The sequence below is a fragment of the Pristiophorus japonicus genome, chromosome 8 (genome assembly GCF_044704955.1).
Source record: "Pristiophorus japonicus isolate sPriJap1 chromosome 8, sPriJap1.hap1, whole genome shotgun sequence".
Taxonomy (NCBI): domain Eukaryota; kingdom Metazoa; phylum Chordata; class Chondrichthyes; family Pristiophoridae; genus Pristiophorus; species Pristiophorus japonicus.
Window position 1 is genome coordinate 159,461,810 of NC_091984.1, and position 11,515 is coordinate 159,473,324.

Here is an 11,515-nt window from a genome sequence, read left to right on the forward strand (position 1 = left end):
AACCGGTACCTCGCCATCAGAACGCTTTCCTTCGGGTTCAAATGCTCTCGGACCAGTGTGCACAAATCATCGTACGATTTCTCCGTAGGTTTCACTGGAGTGAGCAGATTCTTCTTCAGACCATACTTTGGTGCCCCACAGACGGTGAGGAGGATCGCCCTTCGTTTGGCAGCGCTCTCTTCCTCATCTAGCTCGTTGGCCACAAAGTATTGGTCGATTGGTCGAGTCGCTCCACAAATGTTTCCCAATCACCTGAGAATTTCTCCAGGATGCCCACTGTTCTCTACATCTTTGGGTTCGCAATCTGAATCTCGTCACCAGTTGTTGTGTATGGAGAAAGAGTCAGACTGAACATTGAGCTCAAAGTAAAGTGTGACCTTAGTCTTTTATTGCAGGTCTCCAGAGTGCCTCTCCAGCCTATGAAGCCTCCTTAAATACCTGTGCTCCGAATGGATTATGGGATCCCTTGGGACTCCAGGGGATGAGTCCTCTGGCAGCTGTACAGAGTATATACAAGTTTATATGTATAACAGAAACAAACGCTGAGAAAAAGTTGCTCTCACCTGAACAAAACCCAGCGCTATGGACGCCATGTTGTAAATTGGAGGAGTTTTCATAAAAAAGACTTCAACTTCTGGGGCGTTTTGATGTAATCTGGAGTTATTTTAAGGTGATTTGAACATCTTATCATACTGTGAATGAATTGAATTTATTTTATTGGTTTTAGTCGGTAAATTTATTGTTTGTGAACAATAGGTCTAATACTGATAGTTATTGTAATGGGGCCTGTAATTTCTCAGCCTGTCTTGATGACTACGCATATGCTGCAGACTAGAGATGGCAGAAGGTTTATTGATGAGCAAAGAGGTGGCAGACTGAGGAGGAGAAGGACGAGAACATACACCCGATGCACTTACCGGGAGAAGCGGTCTTATCTGAGAAAATGCTCAACAATGTTAGGTAAAATAAAATAAATTAAAAATGTGTATTAAGTCAAACTAAGAACTGTACAAAACACCCCACCCCACCACAAAATTAAAACCTTTAAACCTATTATATTTTTAACACTTCAAACATAGAATGCAAAAAAACAAGGTATCCCCTTCCCCCTTCCCCTAAACATCCTAACAGAATAGCAACAACACCATCAAAATACTGTCACAAATACAACTCCTGCGTCCATGCACCTCACTTTCCTACCAGCCTTCTCCCCACCTCTACCCCTTCCCCTCCCGACACCAAGCCACCTTGCCGAAGTGCTCCTCAGGCGCTGCTTCATTGGGGGGGAATGACAGCAGATCTGCTGGTTGGCCGGATACTGGAGAGGATGGTTCCGAGGAGGGAACGGCCTCCTAGCCAGAAGCAAGAGCTTCCTCCTGGCTCGCATGTGTTGTTGGCAATGGAGGTGCAGCATCTTGGGGTTCAGTGCCGTGTTCCGGGATCACTGGTAGCCCTGTGACACCAACGTTCCTAGCTATCGCCTCCGCTATCCGTGGCACGTACTCTGTCATGGTGGCCAGCTGTTGGGATATGCCATCCATTGTCTGAAGGATCTGCTGACCTATTTCAACACTCTTGGACAAATTAACGATGTCCCCGCTTAGATATGCCGCTCATGGAGCAGTCCTGCTGCGTCAGACCAACCTCCACAGGGTCGGCGCCGGCATGGGGACACTTGGGGTGCCCTGTGGAAAAGTGCTTTGGCCCGCTACCTCCACAGTGGAGGAGGACATGGCCGCAGGAACACTAAATGTCATCGGGATTGTAGAGATGATGGAGCTTGTCACTGTCATCAGTGGAGAAGGCACCCTGCAGCTCCACGGGTGAGATTCGGGGCTCCTCACCACCAGAATGACGATCCCCTGCCAAGGCCGCCGCTGAATCTGCACCTTGCCTCGGTGGTGTTGCCTGTGACTGCGCTGTTGGCTGAGCTACGAAACATAAATTAGGTTATTAGAGGAGAAAGAGGTGCTAGGGTCACAGGGTGATTCAAACACTACACACAGCATATGCACGACAAAAGCACTACCGCTATCAAAATGATCACAGACATCACATTTCATGAGCATAACCAAATTCTACATTACAATGATTTTCATGAGCCCATCATTAATTAGATAACACTTTCATCTATCATATTGTTCGGAAATGAGTGGGTGTGGCATCTATTGACTTTACATCACGCAATGGTGTATACTTTACTCACGTGGCATCACATCAGTTTTGCTGCTGCCTGTGTGGCCGACTGGGGGTGGCTCCCCACTAGTGCCAGCGCTCACTCTTCAAGGTCAGTCAGCTCACTGGTGACTGGTGGGCCACCACCGTGCGCCGCTGCTCAGCCCTATTCTTCGAAAACTCCTTCTGCAAAAGGTAACAACAGGACGACATGGCATAAGATCATTGCGTAAGATCATTGCTAGGTACTGTCAGAGAAACTGATACAACACATAACCGACAGATGTTATAATTATTATTATTAATAACCTAAAGACGTACACCGTAAACGTAGGCTTTGAGTTATTAAACATTCCCGGTCTAAGTGCCATACATCAGATCTGAATTTACTCACACATTACACTTACAATTCCAATTATATAAATATATAAGTAAAGGTAAATAAATGTACTGGTCTGGTGGATCCGACAAGGTCGTTCCAGCGCTTGCGGCATTGGTTGCCCTCACGCACCTTGTGCCTCATTGACGAGGCCATCTCAGCTATGGAGGCCCAGATTTTCTGGTAAACCTTTGGGGTGGGCTTCCCTGGCCCACCCCAGGTCAATTGACTCCAGCGTGACTCCACCTCCTGCAGGAGGGCGGCATTTGCCTCGTCGGAGAATCTCTTTGCTCATTTTCGTCCTCCCAATTTGACTTCCTCTCCAACTTCACTGCTCTCACCAGCCTCCTCCCTCTCCACATCATGCTGTCTCGCCTCCTCCATGCCTTCCATGTAAATAATTGTTTTCCCAAAAAATTTCAATGTAAACAAACTAAATTGTGCTCTCAATTCTTCGTACTCCTCCAAAATATCTTTCCTACCTCCCACAACAAACAACCAGACAATACACCCACACATGCTTTCACTTCCTCTCTGTTCTCTCTTCTCTTCTGCGCATGTATTGATGACCCCGACCTCCTGAAATGAGGGAAACGACCGTTGCCATGGCATTGCTATGGACGCAGACATTTTACGGCAGAAGAAAAAAAACTGACTGCTAACGTCCATTTCACATTGCTCCCGCTAGCGCCCATTTTATAAAGTGGAAAGTTGGGGTTTTGAAAATGGGCGATAATCCGGCGATGTCAAAACCCATAATAAACGCCAAGGCTGGAAATAATGCCCATTTTTGGGCGATCTGCACAATAATGGAAAGTCTAGACCATAGTTGTAGTTCCAAAAAACCTCTAAAATAGGTATACAAACAACAGTGTTATAAAAATAAATGTAAAAACAAAATGACACAAAGGAACTGGTTAAAGGTGGATCTTCCTTTTCACCCCCTCAGGTCAAGCACTCAAAGCAAACTCATCCTAATGGACCAAAAATTCCATGGGTCCATTGCTATGAATTCAAAGAGTACAGTGAAACTATCACATGGCATGTGCGAGAACACTTCAGACCAGCGGAACAGGCTGTGTGGTAGATTGCACACAGCTCGAATTGACGGGGAATCTAGGGAGAGCAATCACTGCCCAGTTTCCTGGCTCTGGGATTCCCAGGATGCCAGGACTGATCCTGTTGTTAGTGAACATCAATTGAACAAGGCCACCATTTAACACAACAAATAATGCAGCACTGAGGCGTGACAGAAAATCCATAAAAAGACTTATTTTAATAATGGAGTGCTTCATTATTTTCCCCGTTATGTCTGTAATATTTACTCTCATACCCACTTTGACTTTTGCACATGGGATCGAGGGTTTTCTCACCATTAAACAGGATGAGAAGTGCTGGGTAAATATCTGGTTAGGAACGGGATTGAGAGTTACAGAGACATAAGAACATAAGAATTTGGAACAGGAGTAGGCCATCGAGCTCCTCGAGTCTGCTCTGCCATTCAATAAGATCATGGCTGATCTGGCCGTGGACTCAGCTCCACTTACCCGCCCGCTCCCCAAAACCCTTAATTCCCTTATTGGTTAAAAATATATCTATCTGTGACTTGAATACATTCAATAAGCTAGCCTCAACTGCTTCCTTGGGCAGAGAATTCCACAGATTCACAACCCTCTGGGAGAAGAAATTCCTTCTCAACTCGGTTTTCAATTGGCTCCCCCATATTTTGAGGCTGTGCCCCCTAGTTCTAGTCTCCCCGACCAGTGGAAACAACCCCTCCGCCTTTATCTTGTCTATCCCTTTCATTATTTTAAATGTTTCTATAAGATCACCTCTCATCCTTCTGAACTCCAACGAGTAAAGACCCAGTCTACTCAATCTATCATCATAAGGTATACCCCTCATCTCCGGAATCAGCCTAGTGAATCGTCTCTGTAACCCCTCCAAAGCTAGTATATCCTTCCTTAAGTAAGGTGACCAAAACTGCACGTAGTACTCCAGGTGCGACCTCACCAATACCCTATACAGTTGCAGCAGGACCTTCCTGCTTTTGTACTCCATCCCTCTCACAATGAAGGCCAACATGCCATTCGCCTTCCTGATTACCTGCTGCACCTGCAAACTAACTTTTTGGGATTCATGCACAAGGACCCCCAAGTAGACTGACTCAAATACCCCAGGAAACATGATGCTTGTGCTGCTGGGACTGACGAAATATTTTATTAGATGAGAAGCAATTAAACAGAGTTGAAAAACAAAGGGTTTATTGTTAATAACTGGAGATTTGTTCAACCGTCTTGAGGTTTGGGAGAAATATTGGAGAACGCTCGCTCAAGAGATTAGGTGTGATATAGAATCCACCATAGAGCAGATTGTGCACAATCTGTGCAACAATTTTATTTAATTCATTCTCTGGATGTGGGCGTCGCTGGCAAGGCCAGCATTTATTGCCCCTTGAGAAGGTGGTGGTGAGCCACCTTCTTGAACTGCTGCAGTCCGTGTGGTGAAGGTGCTTCCACAGTTCCAGGATTTTGACCCAGCAACGATGAAGGAACGGCTGATATATTTTCCAGTCAGGATGGTGTGTGACTGGGAGGGGAATGTGGAGGTGGTGGTGTTCCCATGTGCCTGCTGCCCTTATCCTTCTAGGTGGTAGAGGTCGCAGGTTTGAGAGATGCTGTCGAAGAAGCCTTGGCGAGTTGCTGCAGTGCATCTTGTAGATGGTACACACTGCAGCCATGGTGCGCCGGTGGTGGAGGGAGTGAATGTTTAAGGTGGTGGATGGAGTGCTGATCAAGCGGGCTGCTTTGTCCTGAATGGTGTCAAATTTCTTGAGAACTGTTGGAGCTGCACTCATCCAGGCAAGTGGAGAATGTTCCATCACACTCCTGACTTGTGCCTTGTAGATGGTGGAAAGGCTTTGGGGAGTCAGAAGGCGAGTCACTTGATTTCGCCTTTAATACTTTGTTATGTTCATAATAGGAGTTTAAAGATCACTTGCATGTCTAGAAGATCAAGTTAGATGTCCTGAAGTCAGTTTAACCATTCCATTGTAATCATTATTTTGTATTTTTTTTTAATAGGAAAGAGGTTAAACTTCAACAATAAAAGAAACAATGGCTGACACTCTGGATGTAACAGCACTTGGTAAGAAGCTTCGAGACCTCTGTCAGTCCAACAAGCCTGATCGCACACAAGTAGAAGGATTAATTAAAGACGGTGCATTGCTGAATTCCGACGCTGGTGGTGTAGCTTTATGTTTTGCTGCAAGTAAAGGTCATGAAGATATTGCTGAGTTGCTCTTGAAGAACAAAGCAAATGTTAACTATCAGACGGTGGATTCTGGTTGGACACCGCTCCTTAATGCTGTACAATCAGATCATGAAAACATTGTCCACTTACTGTTGAAACATGAGGCCGATCCACATCTCAGGAAAAGAAATGGAGCGACTCCTTTCATTATTGCTGCAATAGGTGGCAATGTGAGTTTGCTCCAGACGTTTCTATCCCTGGGTGCAGATGTCAACGAGACAGACGTCAATGGTTTTACTGCCTTTATGGAAGCAGCACAGTACGGTAACGAGGACGCATTACGCTTCCTCTTCGAGAAAAATGCTGATGTGAACAAGCACAGGGAAGTATGTGACACCAAAAAGAATCTGACTTTAGGCGGAAAGACTGCCCTGATGGATGCTGTGGTAAAAGGCCATGAGGACATTGTTAAGATCTTGTTGGGTAAAATGAATGCAGATGTTAATGCGGTCGACAACCTAGGCAGAACAGCATTAATTCATGCCTTGCAGAAAGACAGCCAGGCAATTGTGGAAACTCTGTTGTACCATGAGGCCGATGTTAACTCCATAAACAAAAATCAAAGCACACCTCTGAGTACCGCATTGACCAAGTCTCCCTTGAATATCCATGTGGTGGAAATGCTGATGAAACGTGGAGCGAATCTAAATGTTCCAGATAACGATGGGAAAACGCCATTGATTCTTGCAGTAGAAAAGAAGAACAAAGAGGTGGTTAAACTACTGCTGGAAGGGGCAAGTGTTGAAATCAATGCACAAGATAAGTCAGGGCGGACAGCCCTTCTGGCAGCAGTGGAAAGTAAAAATGCATTGTTGACTGAAATGTTGTGTAAGAAGGGAGCTGATGTATACTGTGAGGACAATCGTGGGAACACACCGTTATTGGTAGCCAGAAGAAACTATGACAATAAAACGAAAAAGGTGTTGATTGACTATGGGGCAGAGAAGATTAAACCGAATGTAAGAGCTCCTTCAAAATGGAAGGAGATTAGTGAACGCTGGCATGGAGCTCTGGAGAAACTGCAGAGAGTAGAACGTTCCCCCATTGGGAAAATGAAACTGTCCAGAATGGAGGATTTTAAGATTACAGGAAACAACACAACAGAAGTCTGCCTTGGTTTCTACGAAAATGACACTGAAGTGGCAGTGAAATGTCACAGGAGGTTCAGTGAAGAAGCCAAAAAGGAAAAGCAGTGCCTCACAGACCCAAAGATCAGGGAGAGTAATCTGTTCGTTAAACACGTGGCTTGTGTAGAGGATGAGTCTTGCCATTACATATGCCTGGATCTCTGCGAGTACAATCTCGAGGAATGTGTGGATCGATGGCCTGACACAATTCGAACGGAAGCCCCTGAAATAATGAAGCGGTTGGTTCTGGCTCTTCAGATTTTGCATGGAGCTAAATTTGCTCACCGGGATTTGCATCCAACAAATGTCCTCCGAGGTAATTTCTGTTGTATTTTCACATATTTAGGACTGTAACAAATTCTGAGGCGTCCCCAATTAAATTTTGCCTGGCTCAGATACTCCCAACTAATGATTAGAATAGCTAATAAGACTGCCTCTAGTTGTGCATCTCAACTATTTAATTCATTGCCTTTGGCTTGCTGAAATAATTGTGTAAAAAAAAAAAAGCACATGATCACCACCATTACCCATTGGATGGACAACTGACCGAGCCAAACAGCAGCTGAAGTTAATACTTGTGCAACCTGTAAACGTTCCTCAGTCCATTTCCTAATGCACTTTCATTTCTAGCTCTGATCTGGCTGGAATGAGCAACCTGACTTCACATTGGGTTAAGTGCCAAGCAACTTTACTTTGGGATATAGACAGAATTGCAGTAAGACTTCCTTACTCTTTGACCCAAACCCCCTTGCAATAAAGACCAACATACCATTTGCCTTCCTAATTGCTTGCTGTCTCTGTGTGTTAACTTTCAGTGACTTGTGTACAAGGATACCCAGGTCCCTCTAAATACCAACATTAACTCGTCTCTCACCTTCTAAAAAATATTCTGCTTTTCCATTCTTCCTACCAAAGTGGGTAATTTCATAGCTTCCACATTATACTCCATCTGCCACCTTCTTGTCCACTCACTTAAACTCTCTATATCCCTTTACAGCCTCTTTGCATCCTCCTTACAGCTTACTTTCCTACCTAGCTTTGTATCATCAGCAAACTCAGATATATTACACTCGGTCCCCTCATCTAAGTCATTGTTATATATTGTAAATAGCTGAGACCCCAGCACTGATCCTTGTAGTACTCCATTAGTTACTGCCTGCCAACCTGAAACTGACCCGTTTATTCCTATTCTTGTTTTCTGTCATAAGAACATAAGAAATAGGAGCAGGAGTAGGCCATATGGTCCCTCGAGTCTACTCCGACATTTAATAAGATCATGGCTGATCTGATCATGGACTCAGCTCCACTTCCCTGCCCGCTCCCCATAACCCTTTATTCCCTTATCTCTCAAAAATCTGTCTATCCCCGTCATTCAATGTCCCAGCCTCCACAGCTCTCTGGGGCACAGAATTCCACAGATTTACAACCCTCTGAGAGAAGAAATTCCTCCTCATCTCAGTTTTAAATGGGTGGCCCCTTAATCTGAGACTATGTCCCCTAGTTTTAGTTTCCCCTCTGAGTGGAAATATCCTCCCTGCATCCAACTTGTCGAGCCTTCTCATTATCTCTTATGTTTCGATACGATCACCTCATTCTTCTGAAATCCAATGAGTATAGGCCCAACCTATACAACATATCTTCATAAGTCAACCCCCTCATCTCCAGAATCAACCTAGTGAACCTTCTCTGAAATACGGAGACCAAAACTGCACACAGTACTCTAGGTGTGGCCTCACCAATAACCTGTACAGTTGTAGCAGGACTTCTCTGCTTTTATACTCTATCCCCCTTGCAATAAAGGCCAACATTCCATTTGCCTTCCTGATCACTTGCTGTACCTGCATACTCACTTTTTGTGTTTCATGCACAAGGACTCCCAGGTGACTCTGTACTGAAGCACTTTGCAATTTTTCTCCATTTAAATTATAATTTGCTTTTTTATTTTTTGTGCCAAAGTGGATAAGCTCACATTTTTCTACGTTATACTCCATCTGCCAAATGTTTGCCCACTCACTTAGCCTGTCTATATCCCTTTGCAGATTTTTTGTGTTCTCCTTACAATTTGCTTTCTCGCCCATCTTTGTATCATCAGCAAACTTGGCTACATTACACTCGGTCCCTTCATCAAAGTCATTAATATAGATTGTAAATAGTTGAGGACACAGCACCGATCCCTGCGACACCCCACTAATTACTGTTTGCCAACCGGAAAATGGCCCATTTTTCCCGACTCTCTGATTTCTGGTCGTTAGCCAATCCTCAATCCATGCTAATATATTACCCACAACCCCGTGAACTTTTATCTTGTGCAGTAACCTTTTATGTGGCACCTTATCGAATGTCTTCTGGAAATCCAAATACACCACATCCATAGGTGCCCCCTTACCACCCTGCTCGTTACATCCTCAAAGAACACCAGCAGATTTGTCAAACATGATTTCCCTTTCATAAAACCATGCTGACTTTGCTTGATTGAATCATGCTTTTCCAAATATCCTGCTACTGCTTCCTTAATAATGGACTCCAACATTTTCCCAACCACAGATGTTAAGCTAACTGGTCTATAGTTTCCTGCTTCTGTCTGCTTCCTTTTTTAAATCATCAAGAATCATCGGCAGTCCCTCAAAGCGAGGATGACTTGCTTCCACGCCAAAAAGGGAATAGTTCACAGGTGTTTCAATGAAGGACCTAATATTCCAGGACCCGAACTACATCCTGAAGGGTGGAAGATGCCTGTGCTTGGATTTTTTTAACGTGTGGTGGCCGTTGCACACCAGCCACCACACGGGCTTGACAGAGCTAGGTCTTGATCCAGTGGCAAAGATTACCCAGGACGACTGGAGACCAGGTCTACTGCACGAACCTAGTGCGCACACATATCGCAGTGTGGGCTAGCTGGTGCTGCCTCTGGGCCCTCGCCTCTTCTGGGCCCCAAACTCACGCCTCTCCTGGGCCCCGATCACATCCCTCTACAAACTCTTGCCACTCCTTCGCCGCTCCTGCTGTGCCTGCCCGCACTGCAATCAGCGACCTGGCTTCGCAGTCGTCGCTCTCCTGCAGCAGCACGTGCTGCTCCCTGCAGTGGTATGCTGCCGCATGCTGGTCTCTCTAATGGCCCTGGCCTGCTGATGGTTTTGCAGGCCGGGACCGCACCGATTTCCGGGCCGGGCCACCGCATGCTGCTGACTCACCTCTCTCTGCACCGATTGAGATTGTGTCGTTTCTCCATCAAATAACATTACTTCTGCCCCACACCAAAAGCTCGCATTCCTTCTCTTTCACAAACATCTCACAGAGCAAAACTTTTTTAAATAGGGGTGTTACATTTGCAGTTTCCCAGTCCACTGGGATCTCCTCCGAATCCAGGGAATTTTGGTAGATTACAACCAATGCATCCATTATCTCTGCAGCCCCCTCTTTGAGGACCCTAGGATATAAGCCATCAGGTCCAGGGGACTTGTCCATCTTTAGTCACATTAGTTTACCGAGTACTACTTCTTTAGTGATAGTGATTGCATTAAGTTCCTCCCTCCCTATAGCCCCTTGATTATCCACTATTAGGATGTTTTTCGTGTATTCTACCAGGAAGACCGATACAAAATATTTGTTCAACATCTCTGCCATTTCCCTGTTCTCCATTATTAATTCCCCAGTCTCATCCTCCAGGGGACCAACATTTACTTCAGCCACTCTTTTACTTTTTATCTACCGAAAGAAACTCTTACTGTCTGTTTTTATATTTCGTGCTAGTTTACTTTTATAATCTATCTTCCCTCTCTATCATTTTAGTCATTCTTTGCTGGCTTTTAAAGTTTCCCAATCCTCTGGCCTCCCACTAGTCTTGGCCACATTGTATGCCCTTGGTTTCAATTTGATACCATCCCTTATTTCCTTAGTTAGCCACGGATGGTTATCCCTTCTGCAGTCTTTCCTTCTCATTGGGATATATTTTTGTTGCGAGTTATGAAATATCTCCTGAAATGTCTGCCACTGCTCATCAACCGTCCCACTCTTTAATCTATTTTCCCAGTCAACTTTACCCAACTCTGTCCTCATACCTTTGTAGTCTCCTTTATTTAAGCTTAGGACACTGGTTAGAGATCCAACTTTGTCACCCACCAACTGAATTTGAAATTCAATCATGTTATGGTCACTCATTCCTAGCGGATTCTTTACTCTGAGATCGTTTATTAATCCTGTCTCATTACACAGTACCAGATCTAAGATAGCCTGCTCCCTGGTTGGTTCCGCAACGTACTGTTCAAAAAAACTATCCCGGATACACGCTATGAACTCTTCAAGGCTACCCTGGCTAATTTGCTTTGTCCAATCAATATGAAGGTTAAAATCGCCCATGATTATTGCCATTCCTTTTTTACAAGCCTCCATTATTTCTTGATTTTTACTCCGTCCAACAGTGTAGCTACTGTTAGGGGGCCTATAGACTACACCCACCAGTGACTTCTTCCCCTTATTATTCCTTATCTCCACCCAAACTGATTCAACATCTTGATCTTCTGAG

General features: G+C 44.8%; 1 protein-coding gene across 8 annotated transcripts in view; it reads left to right on the forward strand.

The window, feature by feature from the left end:
* The first annotated feature begins 473 nt into the window (after positions 1-473).
* Positions 474-11,515, forward strand: part of LOC139268782 (2-5A-dependent ribonuclease-like) — a 103,009-nt gene continuing 91,967 nt past the window's right edge. For 4 of the 8 annotated variants that reach the window (XR_011594107.1, XM_070887473.1, XM_070887472.1 and 1 more), the window contains exons 1-3: positions 476-670; positions 801-960; positions 5,638-7,309. Coding sequence is in view for 7 of the 8 variants with exons in the window: in XM_070887473.1 (XP_070743574.1) it covers positions 5,671-7,309 (1,639 nt within the window). In the remaining variant the exon portion in view is untranslated. Of the gene's footprint in view, positions 671-800; positions 961-5,637; positions 7,310-11,515 lie in introns of all 8 variants that reach the window. The other 4 variants (XM_070887469.1, XM_070887470.1, XM_070887475.1 and 1 more) reach the window with 2 other exon arrangements.